The 22540-nt window shown below is 40.7% G+C and overlaps 2 protein-coding genes across 3 annotated transcripts; both read left to right on the top strand.

Moving 5' to 3' along the window:
• Positions 1 to 3084: 3084 nt before the first annotated feature.
• On the top strand, positions 3085 to 9856 carry mybl2b (MYB proto-oncogene like 2b). Its single transcript, XM_008410185.3, has 15 exons — positions 3085 to 3383; positions 3768 to 3864; positions 3950 to 4021; positions 4094 to 4186; positions 4967 to 5187; positions 5275 to 5407; positions 5497 to 5556; positions 6012 to 6203; positions 6281 to 6553; positions 8061 to 8203; positions 8291 to 8390; positions 8471 to 8581; positions 8734 to 8850; positions 8939 to 9070; positions 9154 to 9856. The coding sequence occupies exons 1-15, from the start codon at positions 3364 to 3366 to the stop codon at positions 9280 to 9282; spliced, it is 1893 nt and encodes a 630-aa protein (XP_008408407.2). The 5' UTR covers positions 3085 to 3363; the 3' UTR covers positions 9283 to 9856.
• Positions 9857 to 10240: 384 nt separating this feature from the next.
• rpn2 (ribophorin II) lies at positions 10241 to 21941 on the top strand. Of its 2 annotated transcripts, XR_014087677.1 has the most exons (18): positions 10241 to 10352; positions 10664 to 10854; positions 10965 to 11060; positions 11609 to 11784; positions 11858 to 11933; positions 12016 to 12150; positions 12624 to 12800; positions 13081 to 13199; positions 14740 to 14845; positions 17037 to 17128; positions 17229 to 17343; positions 17479 to 17673; positions 17761 to 17847; positions 18334 to 18429; positions 18779 to 18854; positions 20336 to 20465; positions 20938 to 21044; positions 21371 to 21941. XR_014087677.1 is itself a non-coding variant. In XM_008410184.2 (17 exons), exons 1-17 carry the CDS (start codon positions 10340 to 10342, stop codon positions 21384 to 21386), a joined length of 1896 nt encoding a protein of 631 aa, XP_008408406.2. In that variant the 5' UTR covers positions 10241 to 10339; the 3' UTR covers positions 21387 to 21941. The 2 variants fall into 2 exon arrangements, 1 of the variants encoding a protein (XP_008408406.2); XM_008410184.2 differs by lacking the exon at positions 20938 to 21044.
• The last annotated feature ends 599 nt before the right edge of the window (positions 21942 to 22540 follow it).

Below are 22540 nucleotides of genomic sequence, written 5' to 3'. Positions count from 1 at the left end.
GGTCCTTCGAAGGCCGGAAATAAACTAAGACCGGAAGAAAGATATCTGTGGATTCGGACAGGTCTAGCCTTCACCAACTGTCCCCGCCCCCACCTCAGCGTAACTCATGTTGCCAAGCAACCGTGACAGCGTGAAGCAGAGAGCGGGGAAGGAAAAAAAAAAAAAAAAACAACGGAGCGGAAGTTTTTTTCAGTCATGTGTATTACTGATTTCTATATTATTCTTCACCTTTCATATTAAAGGACGTTCCTCCATAGTAAAAAGGGAATCTCTTAGTTTGATTCTAAAATGTTCAAATGTGTACTGCACTTTTCTACAAGGAATACAAATTATTCATTTACAAATATAATACTCTCCACATCGCAGGTTGGACATTACGGTTAAATAAACCTATTATGTTTGAAGGCTTAACTTTAATTAATCAATCAAACCGATGTGCTCTGCTTTGAAATACTTTATAAACCAAGCATTTTTCAACCAGACCTGTCTAATTAATATCGGTGTTTAACTCCCACTCATTAGGGAAAGCTAGCGGGAGTTTTTATAACAATGTGCCAGGAGTTTGGCGTTTTCTCTCGGTGAACCGAACCGTTAGCGCCCGGCCAGCTGACAGCTGGCGGTTAACGCAGCGGTAGCAGACAGGTCCGAAAACGTCAGAGCAATATTGCAATTAGGTGATGTATTGATGAACCGAGCAGATATTTGAGATTTACACACTTACATTCTCGCCTATAAACATTGTACCAAATCACGTTGTGTCATTTAAAGTGTTATATAGCTAAATAATTAGTCGCTATTCACCATGAATTATGGGATATCGTGGGCCGTGAAGGATACATCGGACCCATCCTTCAAATCTGGGGAAAAGAAGGACGCATTTAAAGGACGCATTTGAAGGAGTCTTTGAATTCGGACAGGCCTTGTCGCCACGCTATGACGTAATCGGCCTACAAATACGTCCTTCGAAGGATGCAGACCCTTTTCACATGACGTCACACAACTTCCGTTATGGCTCGAAACGGTGTATCTTTAGTTCCGGTGTGTGTAGTTAACGCTGTTTCTGGACTCTAAAGCTGCTGCCACAAATATGATTTGAAGATATATCACTATTTGCAAACAATTTTTCTTCATCAACATAATCTAAACTGGACAAATTCCTCGCTGATTGATACCAGTTTGACTACGAAGGTACGTGTTTTGGTTTTTTCTAGCTGTTAGTTGATATGCTAGGATAGCAATAGTAATTTGTTAGCTGGCTAACATTACGTAGCCTTTCTGTTTTGGAAATAGAACGTATTTAGGCTCTAATCTTAATCAGATTTTATAGTATAGACTGGGGGGCCACCCGTCATGTAAAATGCATGATCGTATTAAACCCTCCTCACTTAGCTAGTTTCACCACCCGCTAAGTAGCGACATTACCTGAAGCCACAAGTCCAAAACTTAACAGTTATGCCAAACATCCGCTGCTCCACCACATCCTGAGAAGTTAAACTCCTGCTACGATCGAGACATGAGGAGGAAGACGCTGTTTTAGATATAGATATTAACGTTTCATTGGAAAAATGTGATGAGCTACCTATCTATATATCTATCCATATATATTAGCTCATTAACTTCACATTTCTCCAATGAATATTTATCAAATGTTATGATTAGGTTAAGTTTATTATACTTTGTCTTCCTGTGGTTGTAAACTTGGCAGTAGAAAATTGATAACATAGGAATAACAACTTCATATCCCTTTTAACAGGTTACACTTGATTCTGCTGTGGTGCCTGTGGAAACGAAGTGCATGAAGTTTGTGCTCAGGTGGGAAAACCCTGTGGATCACATGGTGGGACTTCTGCTTCAAACTGCTCACTACAGTATATTATTGTCTCTGTCATCCACCAGTTCACTGCAGACTGGCACATACCAAGGACCCTACATGGATGTCTTCTTAAGTTGTAAACCCTGAGTACATACTGTTGAAATAAAATTGATATTTCTTTTGTAAATAGATTTTCTCTATCAATGACTTAAATTAACTGTAGTAATTATGTTTGTGTAATGTAGTAACCATGTACAGTGTTTAATATAATTATTAAATAGATGTTTTAAAGAAACAGCCACAAACCTTATGTCTTTTCCACAATAGCAGCTTTAATTTGAGCATTTCTCTCCTCCACATGCTTCGTTGCCAGATGTGTAAAATTTACAAAAAGAAGCAATTTAAATGTAAAAGTTGCACATATGTAGATTACTCAAGAGAAGCTATTTACAATAGTTTTTTACAGAACTCTACACAACATCAATTAATTTATTAATAGATACATATAGATATTAATTACAGGATAGATACACAAAGATTTCATTTCTAACAGCTGCTAGCAGTAGTGAGTATTCATCCAAGAAGTGTGACTTGCAGGAGCAGGGAGGCTCTGTACTGGTTTGTCCTTTTAAATCAAGAGGCCCATGATACTTTGACTAGGCAGCAGATGTCCCACAGCTGATTGACTGAACCTGCCATGGACAGGAACAAGACCATCTCAGATATGATGGGTTGTTAGGTCGGCTACTGTTGAGAAAGATGGACAACAAAACAAATGGAGAAATTATGAATCACATTAGAATATGTAAATTATTTGGCAGATGGCGCTTAAATCAATATTTAAAATGCTTTTCTAAACAACAGTGTTGGAAGATGTAAGTGATTTTAGTGAAACTTTTAACAACACAGCACTGAAAGGCAGCGGTGTACGTGTATGTTTCCTAACTGTGGCTAAAGCTGCTGCTAGCTGGTTTACTCTCCGATCGGAGGCTGTTTATTTTATACACAGTTAGAGAATGGTGGCTTGACAATGAGTAATTATGGTTATCTAACACTTTGATGCTGTTATTATTAACCTTACCTTTTATTATGAGTATCCGTGAATTTTTCAGTCAGGTTTCCCGAGGCAAAATTACACCGGAAGTAAAGATACACCGTTTCGAGTTATGGCGGCCATTGGCTGACGTCACTGTGAAAAGGGTCGATTCGGACACAGCTGTTGTTTTATTTTGAAGGTCCGAACGGATGATTTTCCCTCTTCCCATTCGGCTCTCTGCGCATATCCGCGGCGCAGTCACGTCACAGCTCTGGTTGCTTCGGAGAGAAGGGCGCGAGATAGAAATTTCAGAGCGCGGACGGAATGATCGTTCCGCCGCAGCTGATCGTTTCCAGGCTGCGCAGTCCAGCTCAAACCTCCAACCACCTCCACTGCTGCTGGCTGCTGCATTAAAATAAAGGAGTGAACGTCGTGATATTACATTTGCACATGACGTGCGGCGGCGGCAGGCAGAACCACTGGGTGACTGTAAACTAGTAGAAAACAGAGGGAAATGTCCTGGTGGCCGCGCGGGTAAGAGACTCTTCACTGCTGTTGAGTTATTCTCTGGATATTTATTACTCGTTTAAAGAAGCTTCTCTTGCACCAAACAGTGTTAGAAACAATCACGCTGCCTGAATAAATAGAGTTAAGTGAACCCGAACGTTCATTTTTGAGCTGCCGCCCTTTTCCGGAGTCATGAACCCAGGCCGGGCCTTTTTTGTTTTCCAACAACCGCTTTCTGTGTGAACCCAGAGAGATGAGAGAAATCCCAGCTTTCATCTCAGAAGCGCGATAAAACTAACAGTCGTCTCTGGAAATGTATCATTTAGCCTCCGATCACTAGCTAAAGGCTAAACCCGCTAAACCTGTTCTCCTAATTAGTCATCCATGTTTTCCTTTTGGTCTGGTTTCTAGTGAGGATGGAGACGACACCATGCATCAGGACACTGATTCTGATGTGGCTGAGCAGAGGGACGGAGGGAAGGGGAAGGTGAAGTGGACACAAGATGAGGTGATTGTTGGGACATGTCCCCGTTTGGCTCTGTTTTTGTGTCTCCATGCGGGACATCCGGCCTGAAACCTGTTGATGTCTGCAGGATGACAAGCTCAAAGCGCTGGTCCACAAACTGGGATCCAGTGACTGGAAACACATAGCCAGCTACATCCCAGTGAGTGACTAACAATCTTTATGTTTTATGGCATCATAGTTACAATCCTGAGCATACTGTTTTTTGTTTTAGAGTCACACAGAGCAGCAGTGCCAGCACCGCTGGTTTAAAGTTCTCGATCCAGAGCTGGTTAAAGGTCCCTGGACTAAGGAGGAGGACGAGAAGGTGGGCGGCGTTTTGCTTACAGAATGACCCCAAACTGAACTGAAAAGAAACCAACATACCCATCGTATCTTTGGTGGAGTGTGGTGTTCATCTATCACAGAAAATTCTGATAAAATACAGTAATGCTGGTAACCTGTGAAAATGTTGAAAGGTGTGTGAGTACTTTTGCAAGGTTCTCCTGTAGCAGTCAGTCTTACAATCAATCTAAAGATTAAACTGTTGCTGTATGCCATTCTCATGATCGTCCTGACATGATAGCTCAATATCTGAGAAACAGACTATATTCCACAGCAACATGTCCTGGACACCACAAGCACTACTCTACAAAATTTGTAATGTGCTTCCCTAGCACACCAGTCACATAAAGAAGTGTGATATATGTCACTAATCTGCTCACAGTAACCACATTTAATCACATTTTCAAATTTATTGATACTCTAAATAAAGAAAAATAGTAAAATGAACAATCCAGCAAAACTGTTTTGGAGGGATTTCGACATCATTAATTGAAATTTTTCGTGACGACGACAATAAATCAAAATTCTTATCATGATAAGAAATTTATGTTAATGATCAATGATGCAATAAATGCCCACCCCAACTCTAACTTCAGGAAATGAGGGCCGATTTATTAGTGCACCTCTAGTGTCTATTGAAGTTTCTGGCTGTAACTTGGTGAAATATAGTTCCAGGGATATTACCAATTTGACAAGGCTGTGATGTGTAAAAACTGTGGTCTGTAAAAACATAAAAAGAAACCCCACACATTTCTCCCTTCAGGTCATCGAGCTTGTGAATCTCTACGGCAACAAGCAGTGGGCAATGGTGGCCAAGCATCTGAAGGGTCGGCTGGGGAAGCAGTGCAGAGAGCGCTGGCACAACCACCTCAACCCCAACGTGAAGAAGTCGTCATGGACAGCCGAGGAGGACCTCGTCATCTACAAGGCCCACTGCCTGCTGGGAAACCGCTGGGCCGAGATCGCCAAGCTGCTGCCTGGAAGGTCCGCTGACTCCAAAGTCCTTTATGTTGGTTCCGGAAAAGCCTGCCCGATCCCCCGACGATCTCATTTTATGGTTTCTGTTGACAGGACGGACAATGCCGTCAAGAACCACTGGAACTCCACCATCAAACGCAAGCTGGAGATGGGCTTCTACGCCCGAGAGGTGTTCAAGCCGAACGAGCTCGAAGAGCTGTTGGCACGCCTGAATAAAGACTCGCAGGTAAGTTCACCTCAACCCGACGCTCAGCGCTGTCGTGCTGGCGCTGCGTGGTACTGATCCCACTATCCTGCCTGCCTTCCGTCACCCAGGGGGGCAGCAGCTGTCAGGATGCTTCAAGCAAAGAAACGGAGCAGAAAGACCAGCTTCCAGTAAGAACATGTTACATTTAGGCTTCAGTGATGATAGCGTGAAAAAAAACATGTTGTCACCTTGTAATCTGTATTTTCTGTTTATAATGTGGAAATCAAATGATACTAGGCCTGTCATGATTAACTTTGCTGGACGATAAATAACCCAGAAGTTATTTTGATAACCAGCCGACCCTGCAAATGCAATTGTAAAAAGGTCAAATCTATGGAAACTCTATTGGACACCGTCTGCATTGCCATGGATCAGGACACTTTTCTTTTTGTGATATTATTTATTTTATTTTCTTAGCGTGGCCCTAATACTCCGTCTTACTAACAGGATAGATGTGTTGAAGTTTAAGGTCTACGGAATACTTCTGCATGCGGCTGTAAATATGTAAATATTAGCACAGACCAAACTAATATCTCCTTTAGTTGACAGCTACTAGCAGCGAGTTCTGTTATTTCTAACCAAGCTGCAGGAAGCGCCAGCTGCCAGCGAAGCAGAACCGTCCAAAGCCGTCTCCTCACCAAGGGATGATTCAGGCATTAAGACGGAAGTTGACGCTGGCGATGAAGCCAGCGGTACCAACTGGGTGGTGGACAGCTCCGGCTTCCTTTCCCCCACTGGCCCCGCCCTGAAGGAAGTGCTCGACATGGTGGACGGGGTAAGGATCTCCACCGCAGCGGACATGAGTACAAAACAGGCCGATCGAGACGAATCGTCCCTCTGTCTCACATGCAGGACCTGGACGGCTGGTGCAACCTGGCGGCCTTTGACCTTCCAGAGGACAGCCCCAGCCCCGAGCGCCACCAGTTCCGCCTGGAGGGCTCCGCCCTGCAGGAGCTGAGCAAAGGCAGCAGGGGAGAACTTATCCCCATCTCCCCCGGGGGGATCAGCCCGCCGTCCATCCTGACCCGCCGCAGCCGAAGACGCGTCACACTGTCTCCAGACGGAGCACACTCCATGACGCCCAAGAGCACTCCGGTCAAAATCCTGCCATTTTCTCCATCTCAGGTAAACTGGCTGCTGAGGTTTTGCATGTTTTCTAATGAAATATGTGAACTGCATTAATCAAAATGTTTTTATTAGGGAATCACCGATGCACTTTTTTCACTTCCGATGCTGTTATGAGGTTTAGTATCAGCCCATAGAGAAAGTAGTGCTGAATTGACATAAAGTGTTTTTTTTTTAACAGTGTTTCTTTTAATATGTATAATAATAAATGATAAATGCAAACATAAATGTAGTGAATTACAAATTCATGTGATAACTACACCAGTACATCACAATTAAAGGGGCAGTATTATATGTTAGTGCCATTTTGCAGCACAATTAAGTAATTATGCTACCTTCTGTTGTTATAAAAATGTTGTATATATAAAATATGCCGTAAAAGAAATTTCACTTCATCATTTAACACTTTGGAATTGGGCCTCTGTCTCTTTAAAAACTCCTGCTCTTTCTTAAACTCCACCTTCAGGAAGTCATCACAACATGGCTCCTCTAACATTTTAATGTTTTTACCAGCATTTCACTCAGTAGTAGCTCCTATAATAACCTCAGCAGTTCCACCAGGTGTTTGCTAATTGCTGCTGGCTAGTCTGAAGGAGCTGAGTGGGGGATTCTGTGAGGCAGAAGCTTGGAAACTTCAGCTCTGAGTAGGAGCTGCACCTCATAGGCAGAGTTAGGACCACCCAACTGTTTTGCATAATTGAATGGTTGCCATGGTAATTAAAGGAATTCACAAACATACATAGGTATGTTTTTCAAGTCAGGTTGGCATTATAACAGGATTTAAAGCTCAAAAAGTTTATTTAAATAATAATATAATGATAATATAAATGTTAGACCAAGCTTTGTGTAAAAACATTAATTTGTTCAGTCAGTACTATTAAGAGTATATCAGCCAATGTAAAATAAATGAATAAACTGACAACAGGTTGGCTACGTTAGTCAAACATGTAAAAAATAAAGTGCAACAACCTTTCAAACGGTTCAGAAAGTGTGATTAAGAATTCTAAACATAATGTGAAATAAACAAAGCGTGATGTTGCTCAGGACACAAAGCATAGAAATAGACTGAATAGATCTGCCCTCATGGATCGACCACATTGTTACTGATGCCCAATCTAGAATTTTTTCACTATCAGGACTGATGCAGATATTAATATCGGATCAGTGCAGATCAGGTTTTCATCAGTATTGAAAGTGTTGTTACCTTGACCCGATACCACTGAGGTCCACATAGTCTGGTCGGCTGGGGAAGCAGTGCAGAGCGCTGGCACAACCACCTCAACCCCAACGTGAAGTTGTCATGGACAACTTCTTCATGTCTTCATGGACGTGACTTCTTTATTATTATTGTGAAGTAGCTGGAGGATTCTCTTCTTTTAGAGAATCCTCCAGCTGATTCTCTAAGTGAATGTGGCCGCTAGACGAGACGGCGTCTAGCGGCCATGTTGCAGAGAGAAACCCAAACAGTTCTGAAGCCTGCTGCTGATTTTCCTGTTTGTTGTTTCAGTTCTTGAACCTGTGGACGAAGCAGGACTCTCATGACCTGGAGAATCCCTCCCTCACATCCACGCCAGTATGCAGTCAGAAGGTCATAGTGACCACACCGCTGCAGCGAGACAAGACCCCCCTCACCCAGAAGGAGAACTCAGTGTAAGCAATGGAATCTGGTGATTGGCTTGGACTGCATATTCCATCCATAGATAAGCGTGACCAACGTTTTTTTTTTTCCTTCTTCAGGTTTGTTACACCTAACCACAAATCGGAGCTGAGCACAACCCCAAGGACGCCGACGCCGTTCAAAAATGCCATGGAAAAGTATGGCCCCCTGCAGCCTCTGGTGAGCGCCGCTCTGAGGCTCCAGAAACCGTTACCTCCTTGTTTTTGAGTTTACCTTCACTTCCCGCTTTGCCTTCTCAGCCTCAGACTCCGAACCTCGAAGACGACATCAACGAGGTCATCCTGAGAGAAGCAGGCATTAACATGGTCGTCGTCCAGGCAACGCCGCCTGATCCTCGTCGCAAAACAATGGTGCGAACCAAACAAAGCCTTGGAGGCTTGGTACTGGGGCTGCGCCGATAAATCAGCTATGATTTCCTAAATTTTGGGTGACCTTTCAAAAGAAACAGATTTTTTAAATTTTCCGCCGATGCTCAATTCTTTTATTTGTGTTTTGACCTCAGCACCGCCCTCCTATGAAGAAAGTTCGGAAGTCCCTGGCTCTAGATGTCATGGACTGCCAGGTGGTGCCAACATCCAAGCGCAAATCCAGCAAAGCGGAGGCCAAACGCAGCATCAAGGTGAAGTGGTAATGAATAAAACGATGGCTTCCCTGCAGAACGAGCGGCCTTAAACACTGAGCTTTCCGTCTCTCCTTCTTGGTCGCAGGAAGAACCAGTGACGGTTTGTCTCAACTCCTCATCATTTTGCAGCAAGAGGCATGAAAACATATTAGACCAGGGCTTCCTGTTGGGACCGAGCGACACAACCATATTTCCCAGTGCGGCACCTCCTGCACCTGTAGGTTCCTGTAGTTTTTGAATTGAGAACATAAAAAAAAAAAAATCACATTTTTTATATTTGTATATCTTTATTATTTCCAGATGTCAAAAGAATGGAAGAAGGTGGTTTGTGGGCAAACTAAAGACCAGCTCATAATGACGGAGAAGGCGAGACGCTACCTCCGCTCTCTGAAGAGCCATCCACCCAGCCGGGCTCTGATTCTGTCCTGAGATCCTTCTGCCTCCCTGGAAAACAAAGAAATGACAAACAAAACACTGACAGTTAAAATGACTCATGTTAAAGTGGTGCTTTACTTCCCATTATTGCTGATCATACTTGTTAGAAAAAAACAGTGATTGTAAGAGTAACAAATCAGTGAACAGTCAGGGTTTTACATGGCATAATGTATCTGAACTGTAGCCATTTTTGTAACGTTGTGAACTACAAACACTCAGGTAGAGTTTCCATATCTAGTCATCATATGGAGAAAATCTAGATGTCAATGGTAGGCTGAGGGATCATGTGGTTTTTAGGTTTCCCCATCCCAAGGGGAGGAACCAACATGTTGCGAAGTTGCATGAATAACCCGTAAATAAAGTTGGCCCACTACCTTGTTTTATTAAGAAAAAAAATGGTTCAGCCTGTTAAATTTTATGCAAGAGTCATAATGCAGAGAACTTCACTGAGCACTGTTTAAAAGGTTGATGTGTTGTAAGGCACTCTTTGTAAATATATTTAGGCTAATATGTTTTACTCTTGTGACCGTTTGTCACAAGTTGAATAAAACCAAATGTACGTTCTGCACCTGTTTGGCTCTTTTTTTGCTGCTTGACCGCATAGGACTCAACAAACGAAGACTATTTCTTCAGAAATTAAATTAGAAAAGAAGATGAAATGTAAATAAAAGATATTTTCCAGTTAGGTGCGTTTTTTTCCTTTGAGTTCTGATATTACGAATGTACGATCGATCATGAACAGCCCAAGAAATACATAAATAAAAAGGAATGCTGTCTCCCTATTATTTTTGATTTTTGAAAAGTATCTTATCGGGTCCTAATACTCTGTCGAACATAAAATCCAAAATGTATATTGACATGTTTAAAGTAATGACGTGATTTTGAGGCTTTTGTAAAACTTGGATATAAATCACAAACTGTTTTGCATGGTTTAATGCTTTTATTTTGAAAGCAACCGTTGGAGACGGAAGTTATCCGTAACCTGACAGGTTTCTCTTTGGGACACCGGAAGCAATCGTGGGTTTGGTGACGCTGCATTAGACTGCAAGACATGATTCGGACCAGTGAGTATATTCAAATAATTAATGTAACATTAACAATACTGATTCGTATTGTTCATTCAATTTATATTATAAATGAATATTTATCTATATAATTAGATGAAAACACCTCTTCCTGCACGCGCTGCGGTGCTTCCTGTCGAGGTTAGCCTGTTATGCTCTTAGCTAACCCTTTCAGTCGGCGCGAGACTTATCTGAATTGAATGAATGAATAAAATATATAGTTATTTGTATGTGTATTTTCTATTTAATGTAATAATGAAGCATGCGCTCAGGCCAAGCGGTGGGCTTGCTAACTTCGGCTGTGTCCGCAGAGCTATTCGGGGTTCTCCTCCTCAGCCTGGCTCTTGCTGGAGCTCAGGCTCTCACACCGTCTCACCACCTGTCCCTGTCTGATGTGGGCCGGCTCCAGAATCTTCTGAACCAACCGTACGACGACCTGGAGTCCGCGTACTACTCTGTTGTTGGGCTCACCAAGCTCGGAGCAGCTGTTCCGGATCCTGCAGTAAGATATTCACCGCTTCTGGTTCTGAGCAAAAACTATTCATCTTACCGATGATTCCGCTCATTATGTGTTGTCCTACATGGGGTTCTCTTTATAAATCTGTTTTGCAGGAAGTTTGCCAGTTCCTGAAATCCCTGCTGGATCCCAGTAGTGTTGATTCTCTGTTCTTTGCTGCTGAAACCAGTAAAGCCATTTCAGGATGTGAGGTATGAACTATTCTGCTCATTTACATTTCCCACACTAATTTATTCATAGTTTTGTTGACCACAGAACATGGATAAATAAAAGCCAGTAAAAGGAAGAAATTGTCATTTTTAAAGACAAAACAATCACTACAGAAGATTGACAAGATAAACAGCATTAACAAAATTTCCACTTCAAATATACTATATTTATTCTTAAAGGAAATTGAATGTTGTAACTTGTATCTTCAAAGTTGTTGGGGATGGTGTTGCTGTGGGTAGGAAGGATCTCCAGTGGCAGTCAGTCTTGCAACACATCTAATGAGACATCTGACTGAAGACTGTTGCTGTGACATGCTAACAGCTTAAACTGCTAATAAAAAAAACACTAAATGTCATTTAAGAACCATGTAGAAAACATATACAAAGAAACCCATATAATTGATAAGATTTTCATTATTAGTACTGATATTATATTTTGACAATTTTTTTTCACAGCATGATTGAACAGCATAGGACGTGTTCTGTCTTACATTAAATGCAATGGAAATAACTCTGGCCCTTTTTTTTAGATCCCTGTTTCCAATGAAACTAGGGACATCCTCCTGGCGGCGGTCAGCGAGGACTCGTCCATGTCTCAGATCCACCGGGCAGTGGGCGCTCTCAGCTCCTTGGGGCTCCCGCTCGCTTCACAGGAAGTGGTCGGTGCCCTCACGGCGCGTATCAACAAGGAGGACAACGTCATGGCGTAAGTGAAACGTGGAATCGGTTCGATCAGCAGCTCCTCTGAACACTACCTTACTCCGCGTGTTTGTGTGCAGCATCATCTCGGCCCTGCAGGCTGCATCCCGTCTGTCCCAGCAGGCAGAACTGGGAGGAATCCTGGAGGAAATTGAGGTGATTCTCCCAGCCTCCACTAGGTGGTGCATTATTGCCGCTGTGGAATCTGTTTGAGAGGTTATTGTGTTTTCTCTCTCAGGATCTGACAGCTCGCCTGGACGACCTAGGAGGCGTGTACCTGCAGTTTGAGGAGGGGCTGGAGGCCACCGCCCTGTTTGTGGCGGCGGCGTACGGCCTGTCGGACCATGTAGATATGGAGCCGCCTCTCAAGGAGGTAGGAGTTCTCACATCTTCTCAGCTTTTCCTCTAATACCCCTGTAATAACCTGCCTGTCGTAATAACCAATAAATCAATTAGTTTCATGATAAATTAAAACAGCTCAGTAATTTCCATTAGAATGATTTATCACTTTTTCTATTCTCTTTTTCTACCAAAAAACTGGATGATAAAACTTTTCGGTTTAGTGATTGGGTCTCAACTAGAACTTTTTTTGAAGGACAATTTTATTTACAGAGACTTCATAATTCATTTTATTTATTGTTTATTTTGCATATTTAAAATGTCTCCCAGTTTCAGTGTTGAATGTTGATTAGAATTTAAAGTTTATTGATCTTTGAGAATGTGTTATTGTATTATTATGCCATTACTGTTATATTGCTAGAAAATTGTCTCAAAACGGCAATATTATCATTTGTCGCTGCAACTTAGCCAAATCTGCCTACCTGAAAACCCCCTCTCTCCCTTCAGGACCAGGTCATCCAGCTGGTCAACTCCATCTTCAGTAAGAAGTCATGGGACTCTCTGTCCGAGGCGTTCAGCGTGGCGAGCGCCGCTGCTGCCCTGTCCAACAACCGCTTCCACGTCCCCGTGGTAGTCAGCGCTCAGGGCCCGGCCACCGTGTCCCACAACCAGCCAACCCTGCAGGTACGCCCACTAGCCGCATCCTGCTGCGCACAACCATGCAGCTAAAGAACAGCTGTTTTCCAATCTGTTCACCTTCCATCCTCTCTGCCCCCCTGCAAACACACCACACCTTATGTTGCACCCTATGGTCTGATTAAGACTTTATTTATTTTTTTTATCACTGAGGATACCACTCCAATGTCATTATGTTCTTGAAACATAAAGACAAATATAATCTTATATCTTATGTCTGTAACGCCGTCACAGTGGTGATGTCATGGCTCTGGGTGTTTTATTCCAGCTCCTGGTCACTGACGTCATGTCCCAGCCTCTGACCTCTGCCAGCGTTCTGGTGGAGTCTGCATACGCCGTGGCCTCCAAGACCGCCGTTCTCAACCAGGCACCGTTCACTCATAACGAGTACGTATGATGGAGGTGACCTCACAGGAGGAGGAAAGTGGCTGAGGAAGAAGGAGAGAAAGAAACTGTATTGTTGCTAAGTCTTAAAAGTTTAAAGTAAAAAAAATAATGATCAAGATTAACAAATATATTATTTCCTAGTGTTTCCTCTAGGAATTTGGCCTTGGGGTGACATGGAGAGGGATTTTTAGAGGTGCACAGATTGATCAGCCTGATTTCTTTAATTTTAGGTGAACCATTATCAGTCGATACTTGCATATGGAACCGATCTTAACTCATCTTTTCTACATTAGGACCCCTCGATTTTTTTACTCCACTAGTTACTAGGATACCTGTGTAGGATAGCGGTGCATTTGCACTAAGTTTTCCTGTGAAAGTGTAGTGCGAATGCTTTCAGCTGAAGAGAGGAACTCAAATTAGCTAAAAAGCTAAAGTGAAGCAACAATTCTTACAGGGTTTTGACAATAAAGCTGCTAAAGTGACTTAGATCTGAGTATGCCTGTCACAATAAGAAATCAATAAATCACATAATGAATTCTGAATTCAATCACTCAATCATAATGAGTGACAAATTCAATAATTTCCAACTGCATGATTTATCATTTCACCCTTTTTTCTCTTTCAAAAATTGGATTATAAGTCTTCAGTCTGGTGTTTTGGTCTCAACTAGAACTTTCTTTTTGAAGGAGAATTTTGTTTGCAGAAACATAATTAATTTTATTTGTTGTTTTGTTTACTTATTTTGGATATTTAAAATATCTTCCAGTTCCAGTGTACTGGAAGACGGTACATTAGAATGTTCATTAGAATTTAAAGTTCATTGATCTTCGAGAATGTGTTCTTGCATCATTACGCCATTACTCTATTACTTGCAAATGGTTTCAAAACACCAATATTATCCCTTATCACAATAACTTCTGGGACAATTCATCATCCAGCAAAAGCTGTTGATGTGACAGGCGTAGATCTGAGTGGAAATAATAGTTTTAACTGCTGATTCTAGTTTTAATTTCTAACTGCCTTTGGATTCAGTTACAGTTTGAATGTTAGCCTTTAGCTAACCTAATGCCAAAGTAGCTGTGCCAAAAGCAGGAACCTATAGAAAATATGTTCTTAATGAGAAAATTAAGAAAAAAAAGTTAAAGTACTAAATGCCAAAAGTCATAGAGTAATTGTCCTAAAAATTGTAAATATTTTGAAATCTGAAAATAGATAATAAAATAAACACAATGAGGTCATCCGAGTTGAGGATTGCATTGATGCTAATGCTGCAAAAATATATAGAACTGCAATATGAATTGTTATGATGGGAACAAATGAATAAGGAGAAATTATTTTCAATTTAATGGCAATATCTAACAACATCAAGATATGTTTTTTGCAGTATTGTGCAATGCTAATCCACAACAAGATTACCTATTCCCTAAGCTGATGCAGCTCTGGTTTCCTCCATGTTCTGCTTTAATAACTGAATCCCATATGGGTGTGGGCAGCAGTCCTGCTGATCACTTACTGTGTTGTTCTTTTTTCCTGTTTTTAGTGGCGTCTTTGAACTGAATTTCATGTCCAGCCAGCAGGCCAGTGGATATTACCAGTTCACTATTGGTGTGACTGGGGACAGCCGACTGGTGGCCAATCACATTGAGGTACGATTAGTTTCACTAACTAGCCATGTTTAGGTCAAGTGTAGGCGACTATAAACTACTTCTTTGCTTGTGGAACTTTGCTCCAATGATTAATCTCCATATTTAATTTGAATATAAATGTTAAATATTGGCATGCTTACTCATAATTTCTGTTTTATGGGGCATGAAATGCTAGCTAAAATGTCTGTTCAGATGCTTTAATGTTGGCAAACATACTGTCAAAATGTACGAGAAGACGCCATCTTGGATTTTAAGATGGGTATTATTAACTCTAAAGTTTTTATTTTCTAATTTTCATTATGTCAGAAGAATAAGGAAAGTTCCAGAAATCTTTTGACACATTTATTTTACTTTTACTTTTACATCTCATTCAAACAAAGGGTTTCATTTTTCAAGAGCAACCAGTTTGAAATATACATACAAAACAATAATCTAAAACATAATACAGTCAAGTAACTGAAAAAGTACAACTCAAAATAAAAAAAAAGACCATAGCTGTAAAACATTAGGAACTGAAGCAATATTGCTAAATGTCTGATTATCCATAAAATAATAAGAGACTGAATCCTGTTTGTTAGCGTTGCATTGTGGGTATTTTTTTCATATTATAGCAGCTTCTTTTGCTGTTTGGTTTTGGACACCACCAAAGTGAGTCTCAGCTGGTTAAACAGAAGTGAACAAAAATGTACATATTTAAATCCAGTGTGGCACATTTTCATTCATCTTTGGGTCAAAACCAACCAATATGCCAATATGTGAAATGTTTATTCTGCGAAAAAAGATCAATTCTTGTACTTTGGATCTCCGCTGTGATGGGTTGAGGACGGCAGATTTCATGAACAGGAACATTTCAGCCAGATTGATTTAGGCAGTAATGAACAAGCAAAGATGCACAGTGTATTCACATTGTTTTCTAAACCTGGAACAAAACCTCTGAATAATAAGAACAATTATATTTTTGACAAAGCTTTTGTGTAGAAATTGTTAAAAGGAAACAACCTTTTACATTTAGTGTTGATTACAGGCATTGTGTTCTGTATTCATTCCACACAGAAGTTGGTTGTTTTTAAGGTTAATCAGAATTACTGCCATTGAAAGTTTTATAATAACTATTCTATTCTTAGCTAAGGCAAAAAAAGATACAATTATCTAATCACAGTTGTATAATTGTGATGGGGTTAGAGAGATGCACAGATCTTCTTGTCTGGCCAGTACTAGATTTCAGATATATTTGATAATTAGTTTCCAATTTTGACCAATGCCATTCTGATTCTTTTTAATACTATTTCATTTTTATTAAACATAGATTTGTTTACCCTTGACCAACTCTTCTATTACAGGCAAATGCAAAAAGGAAAACTTTAAGTTTATTAGAAAGATAAAAATTAACAAGGATAACTTTACAATCCCTTTATTTTCTGTTGAGTTCATTTAATGAGGAATTCATGATTGTTTATAATATTTACCTGTTGAATTAAGAGAAAACTGGAATGATCAGGCTTGAATTCAAACAGCTTTTCTCCATATATGACTCCATCAAAAAGACCTCCAAATCAAACCCACACACTCTGACCCCTACAAACACACACACTCCAGAACTAGTCTAATAATAGCCGCAGCTGCTTGACTCAGCGGCGTGCTGCTTGGATCACAGCACATTTGTATATTCATTCAAAAGAGAATGCAACATGAGTCATAGCACCTCTGCATACAGCCACAGTGATCTCAACCAGTTTGTCCTTGCAGCCATTAGTTTTATGATACAGAGCCTTGCAAAAGTATCCACGATTTGGTGAAACCTGCAGAAACCCTACATGATTATGTGGTATCAACCCCATTTTTATTGTCAGTCACTGAGTGGTCAGAAGAAATCCACTGGTTGCTGAAAAATCAAACGCATTTAAAGTTTGTCACGAGCCATGCAGAAGAAGGGCTAAAAAAATGGAGCAGTTTGGTCATCACTCTACAGTAGGGTCAGGGTTTCTCCAGAAAACTTGCTAGGGCAGTCCACCAGCGGCCCACCATGCTTTTCTGTTAAAAAATGTTAAGTTGGCAGGAAATTAGCATGGATAATGATGTGTTATTGTATTGTTTTCTTGTGGCTTTGCAAAACACATCACATTTTAACCTGTGGTTCCTGAGGAACTAAACTGATGATATCCCTTGTTTAATTTAAACTGTCGACTTGCAGCTGAAGGTCAAAGTTTCCACTGAGGTTGCCGTTACTAACATGGACCTCTCTGTGGTGGACAAGGACCAGAGCATCGGCACAAAGACCACCAGGTCAGGAAACATGGCGGACCTCTGGAGCTGCTGCTTTGCACACCCAGAGGCAGCATGTGTAATGATGCTTATTGTCTCTTTCTTTGGTCTGATAACGCAGAGTGCAGTATCCCTCCAAAGCCAAGAGCCCTTTTACAGCAGACAGCCACCAGAACTTTGCCATGTCCTTCCAGCTGGTTGACGTCAACAATGAGCAGGAGCTCACCCCTCACCAGGTACGTAGCTGTACTCTGAGCTGTTGTTTCTGCTCTTATAATTACTGCTGTTAGCGTTAAATTATACATCTGGTTGACCGAAAGTTGGAGCTCATCACTGTGGTTAACACCCAATGCCTTTGTTGTCCCTATAAGACGTTTGTCCGGCTGCACAATCAGAAAACTGGCCAGGAGGTCGTATTCGTTGCTGAACCTGACAGCAAGAACCTCTACAAGTTCGAGTTGGACACGGCTGAACGGAAGTCAGAGTTTGATTCCATGTCTGGTACCTACTCTCTCTACCTCATGGTTGGAGATGCCACCCTGGAAAATCCCATCTTGTGGAACGTGGTCAGTGTCTATCCAGGCTTTGTTCTGGGAAATGGCGGTTTCTCATATCTTAGGTGTTGCTGAAACTGACTTGTAACCTCTCAACAGGCTGATGTCATCCTGAAGTTTGCAGAAGAAGAAGCTCCAGTCGCTGTTCAGCCAAAGACCCTTTATGTACCCAAACCAGAGATTCAGGTACTACCTCTGTTTTCTTTCAGTGTCTGTACATCCTTAACAAGGCTTAAATTCATCAAACTAAAGCTAAAGCCTTAGAGTGTCCTAAATTCATTTTATATATATATATATATATATATATATATATGGATATTCAGTAGTTCAAGGCCTCTTCCACATGTAGCCAGGAATGGGAAAATAAATAAATTTTTATCTATTTATATTTTAATATGCTATTTCAAAGTAGCTCAATCTATTTATCTGTCCACACACATGAACCTCCTGGGCCATGTTCATTTTTAACAGGAAGTTGTGGTTGTTTTGAAGCAATCTGAGGCTCAGGTTTTTGCGGTACCCTACACTGCCCCCTATGGGTTCGGCATGTTTAAAACAACGTTGAAAGGCGGATTTTTTAATCAGTGTAATAGAGATATTGGTCTTCATAGCGACTCGGCTAAGTGAGCACAAGGCTTCAGTTTGACTCGTGTGAAATCTTTTTCTGTGCAGCATTTGTTCAGGGAGCCGGAAAAGAAGCCCCCAACGGTGGTTTCCAACACCTTCACCGCTCTCGTCCTGTCTCCGCTCCTGCTTCTGCTCATTCTGGTAATATTGAAAAACATGTTTAAAGTGTTTTTTTATTCTTTCCAATCTGTTGTAGTTCAGAAATCCATTTAGAAACATCACTCGTATAGCATTCGGTATTTTTATATCCTCAATCCCATTTTCAGTAAGAACATGGTCAATGGGTCTGTCCTGTATAAATATAATGCCTTCTGTAATTTAAGAACACAATAGCTCAGTGTTGTTTTTTTGGTCTGCTGAGTGTTGGGTATTGTTGCTGCTAATCACAGTATTTTGTTGGCGATAAACCATTTGTTCAACTCTTTTGTTTGCCACTCTGACTGGAGAGTAAAAATGAACTCATTGTTAGAATTTTCCCTCTCTTTTGTAGTGGTTTAAGCTCGGAGCCAACATCTCCAACTTCAGCTTCTCTCCAAGCACCATCCTGTTCCATCTGGGACACGCAGGTAAGCGCCCACAGTTTCTCCACGTTTGCTCCGTGAGTAACTCTGTATTTAATCATAGCATCATACAGAAATGGAATATGACGCAAATTGTTTTGCTAAAGGATTTTCTCTAATTCTACAAAACCAACTAAATCTGACAGTGTGGTGTGTATTTTTCAGCCTGTCTGTATTGATACTGTTGTAGAACAGCAGATCTTTTGAAGGTCTCTAACACTTATGCACATCTGGAGTCTGAAATTGTTGCTAAATTTTATTTCCAACACGCACCAGGCTTTAGTTTTTAAAATGTGTGTGTGTGTCTGAACCATAGAGTCACATACCCTCTGTCTCACTATGTCAGGTTTAGTTCTGTTGTTGGGTTTTCAGTTGTTTCCAGTTTAGCTCCACAGATAACCAACTTTGCTCCATCTGCAAATTTTTGTTGGTGTTGTTATGCTAAGCTAACTCTGTTTATTGTAGAGGATGGCTCATCCTCTCTTCTGAGACTTAATCTTAGAACTAATAATGGGACTCAGTTAAAAGTTTTGAGTTAATTGCAGGCTCTGTAATTAATTCATCCCATCTTAATCAAAAACCTTATATCTGCAAAATACACAGCATTTTCAATTTAATTTATTGAATAAATAAATGTATGAACTCAACAACAAAGATGATTTATTGTTTTTAATCTGTTATTTAGGTTCTTCTACCATCAGGTTGAAGCAAAGTGTTATTTTATTCTATCCATTCAGCTTCCAGAGTCTCAGGAACTTCTGATCTTTCATGGAACTCCTTTAGAAATATGGACTGTGGACGCTGACATTAGCATTAGCTACTACATGTCCATTAAGATGCTATTTTAGGCGTAAATAAACTAACTCCTTTTGGCACAACATGAACATAACAATAGTCTTTTCCAGCGTCCAATCAGAATGTTTTCTTGAAATAAAAATGAACTCCCAGTGGACCAAGAGAAGCATCTTGTTGTCTCTCACCGTTGTTGCGGATATCACTTGTGCTTCAGATTTAGGGGCATAGCAAAAATGCGCAAATACTAAAGTTTCATCCGGAACCTTTTGTAGGTTGCAATAAAAAACAATTAAAATTTTAACATGTTAAATTCTGGGTAATTAATTGAAATGAATGTGTTAAAGTTCTGGCCCTAGTTAAAATATTTTGGTGTTTGGCTAGGCAGTTGAACGATAATAATTTATGGACTATATACCTTCTGAAGATTATTGGTTGTACTTGATTTTATCTTAGGGGTGTCAGGTGAATACAAATGTTTGCCCAATATTCCAAATTTTTATTTGTAAAACATGTCTAAATATTACAGTCCAAGGAGCATGAGTAATTTTGCAAGACATTTTATGACATTTTATTCCTATGGGAGCAGTAAGATGAAAAGGTTGCACATTCTTTTACTTTGACTCTACTATGTCTTAGAACAATAAAGTTCATCATGTGGCCCTTAATTAACTTAAAGTCTTCTGTTGTTCCAGCCATGCTGGGCCTGATGTACGTCTACTGGACCAACCTGAACATGTTCCAAACTCTGAAGTACCTGGCAATCATCGGCGGCGTAACCTTCCTAGCGGGGAACCGCATGCTGGCCCAGAAAGCAGTAAAGAGGTAAGTATTCTGATGGAGAGAGTCCTTCACCCGGACAGAAAAGCCTTGCCCCCCCCCCATTCCTGGTGATGAACACTGCTTCTGTTCTTTGTAATTCTTAGCTGCAAACCTGAAGGAAAAGAGTCTTCTCTGTCTGTAGCTCCCCTTTTAATGGGACTTCAAAGGATCATTTCAGTCCAAAGGTCTCCGTCAGAAGAAGAGCTCATGAATGCAAGGAGAGAAGCATAGCAACAGAGGGGGCAATTTACCCCCCATCAGTATGTAGAGCTCTTCAGGGGCTAGAGTGAGCAATTTGCAGCCTGTGTCGCTGACTGAAGAAGTCACTTTGACTGCCCTCTCTTAAGCCAGCCCATTTAACCCCCTTTAAGCCAGGAGAAGGTTTCAGTCAATGATTTCCCTAATGTTGGACGTTTTCCTTCTGTCTTTTTAACCCTTCTGTTCGCACCTTGCTGTCTCTCTACTCCCTTTTCAGGATTGCTGCAGAGCAGAGTAGTAGGTTGGCAAAGTATAGGAGCCTTCGGTAAAGCCCCCCCCCCCACACTTTTGTAACATAAGCGTGGGTTCTGCTTCCAGGCTGAAGTAAGGGCGTCCTCTGAGACTGCATCCACACTGCATTTACCATAATGTGTGGCAGTGTGCATGGTTGTGTGGTGCTCTCATCCCCCACTCACTCACCCCATCATGACCATTACAACCAGAGTCCATAGGAGCAACGTAGTAATCCCTCCATTGTGATCTATACTCTATGATGCAGTTTGCAGTCCAGTTTTTTTTTTTTTTTTTTTTTTTTTTTTTCTACATTTTTGAGACTCTATGCACATTTTCTAAAATGCATGACCAGCTTCACTAGTTGGAAGAATCCAATCTGAGTAAATCACTAATGTTTTCTTTCTTTTCCCCCACAGAATGGAGAAAAAATAAGGACAAAAACATTCAAAGAAGAAACTGATAGTGGTCATTTTGTAATTTTTTTTTTTTTTTGGTTTGCTACAAAATCAGACTCTGGGGAAAAATGGCACGAATGTTCAAGAATCCAGTGAACGGTTTTAAACATGCAGTATGACTGTGTTGCCAAACAGAAGGGACAGAGACGCCTTGGGACAAACACTGACAGATTCTCTTGCAGAGGGCGGTAGAGCTACTGATCGTTGTACTTCTTTTCTTTTTGTCCAACACAGCAGAGTTTTTTCAGTGAATTTTTTGTGGTTTCTTGATGAAAATTGGGTTTTGTCCTTTTTTTTTTTTTGTACATTCCTCTTCGTTGATGCTCTGTTCCCTTTTCACCTCAGAAAGGAGCTGCTGCTTCTTTTTCTCAACAATTGGACATCGCACTGACACCCCAAAACAATATCAACTATGCTGATGGGTTTGCCTATGGTACTCTTTTATTTTCTACAGAAGATGCTCCCATGATGTGTTGATGACAAAAATATGTTTTTGTAATGAAGATGGGGAAAATAAAGAAGCTGAGGTGAATTTATGCGTGTTTGTCTTTTATTAGTTCATGTGAAAAGAAGGTAACTAAATGATTCTGAATGATTTCAGCAGAACATAAATTGAAAAAATATTTTTGTGAAGGTTCTAAAAGACTCATAGATATGAATTACTAAATGATTACAGACATGTAACCTCTTTTTCTTCCAAAATTTAAGCGTAATGGAGATGATTCAGTGTTGAGCTTTATTGCATTCCTGTAACTGTCGGAGTACATCACCAATCAATGTCGCCTTTTTAAACAGGAAAACTTGTTCTGTCTATACAGCATAAAAACATCTAGCCGCTAGCGAGTAGTTTTAGAATCACTCATTAAAAATTCATTATTTTGAACAGTAAGTGTTCAGGTTCAAGGCAAACTTACATTTTGTATGTCTTTCCCCCAATCCCATCACATTCCTGTCGAAGTCCATTAGAGTAAAAACTTAAACTGGTCCTGAAGTTTACAGAAATACAAGTAATGACCAGAGTTTTAGTAACGTAGCTCACCCACATCTACGTCTTTATTAGAGAGTCGGTGGTGCAGCCAAGCTAACCAACAAACCTACAGCAGAGAATTGATAAGGGTCAATTCTTGTAGT

This window comes from Poecilia reticulata, chromosome 5 (assembly GCF_904066995.2).
Source record: "Poecilia reticulata chromosome 5, P_reticulata-male-v2, whole genome shotgun sequence".
NCBI lineage: Eukaryota > Metazoa > Chordata > Actinopteri > Cyprinodontiformes > Poeciliidae > Poecilia > Poecilia reticulata.
The sequence above is the reverse complement of the archived record's forward strand: the minus strand, read 5'-3'. Positions and strand labels throughout refer to the sequence as shown.

Coding starts and splice junctions, on each gene's coding strand:
- mybl2b (XM_008410185.3), top strand. CDS start 3,364: ATGTCCTGGTGGCCGCGCGG. Junction 5,557..6,011: donor AGCAGAAAGACCAGCTTCCA/GTAAGAACATGT, acceptor TTTCTAACCAAG/CTGCAGGAAGCGCCAGCTGC. Junction 8,391..8,470: donor ATGGCCCCCTGCAGCCTCTG/GTGAGCGCCGCT, acceptor TTGCCTTCTCAG/CCTCAGACTCCGAACCTCGA.
- rpn2 (XM_008410184.2), top strand. Junction 10,855..10,964: donor CAGCTGTTCCGGATCCTGCA/GTAAGATATTCA, acceptor TCTGTTTTGCAG/GAAGTTTGCCAGTTCCTGAA. Junction 13,200..14,739: donor GCACCGTTCACTCATAACGA/GTACGTATGATG, acceptor TCCTGTTTTTAG/TGGCGTCTTTGAACTGAATT.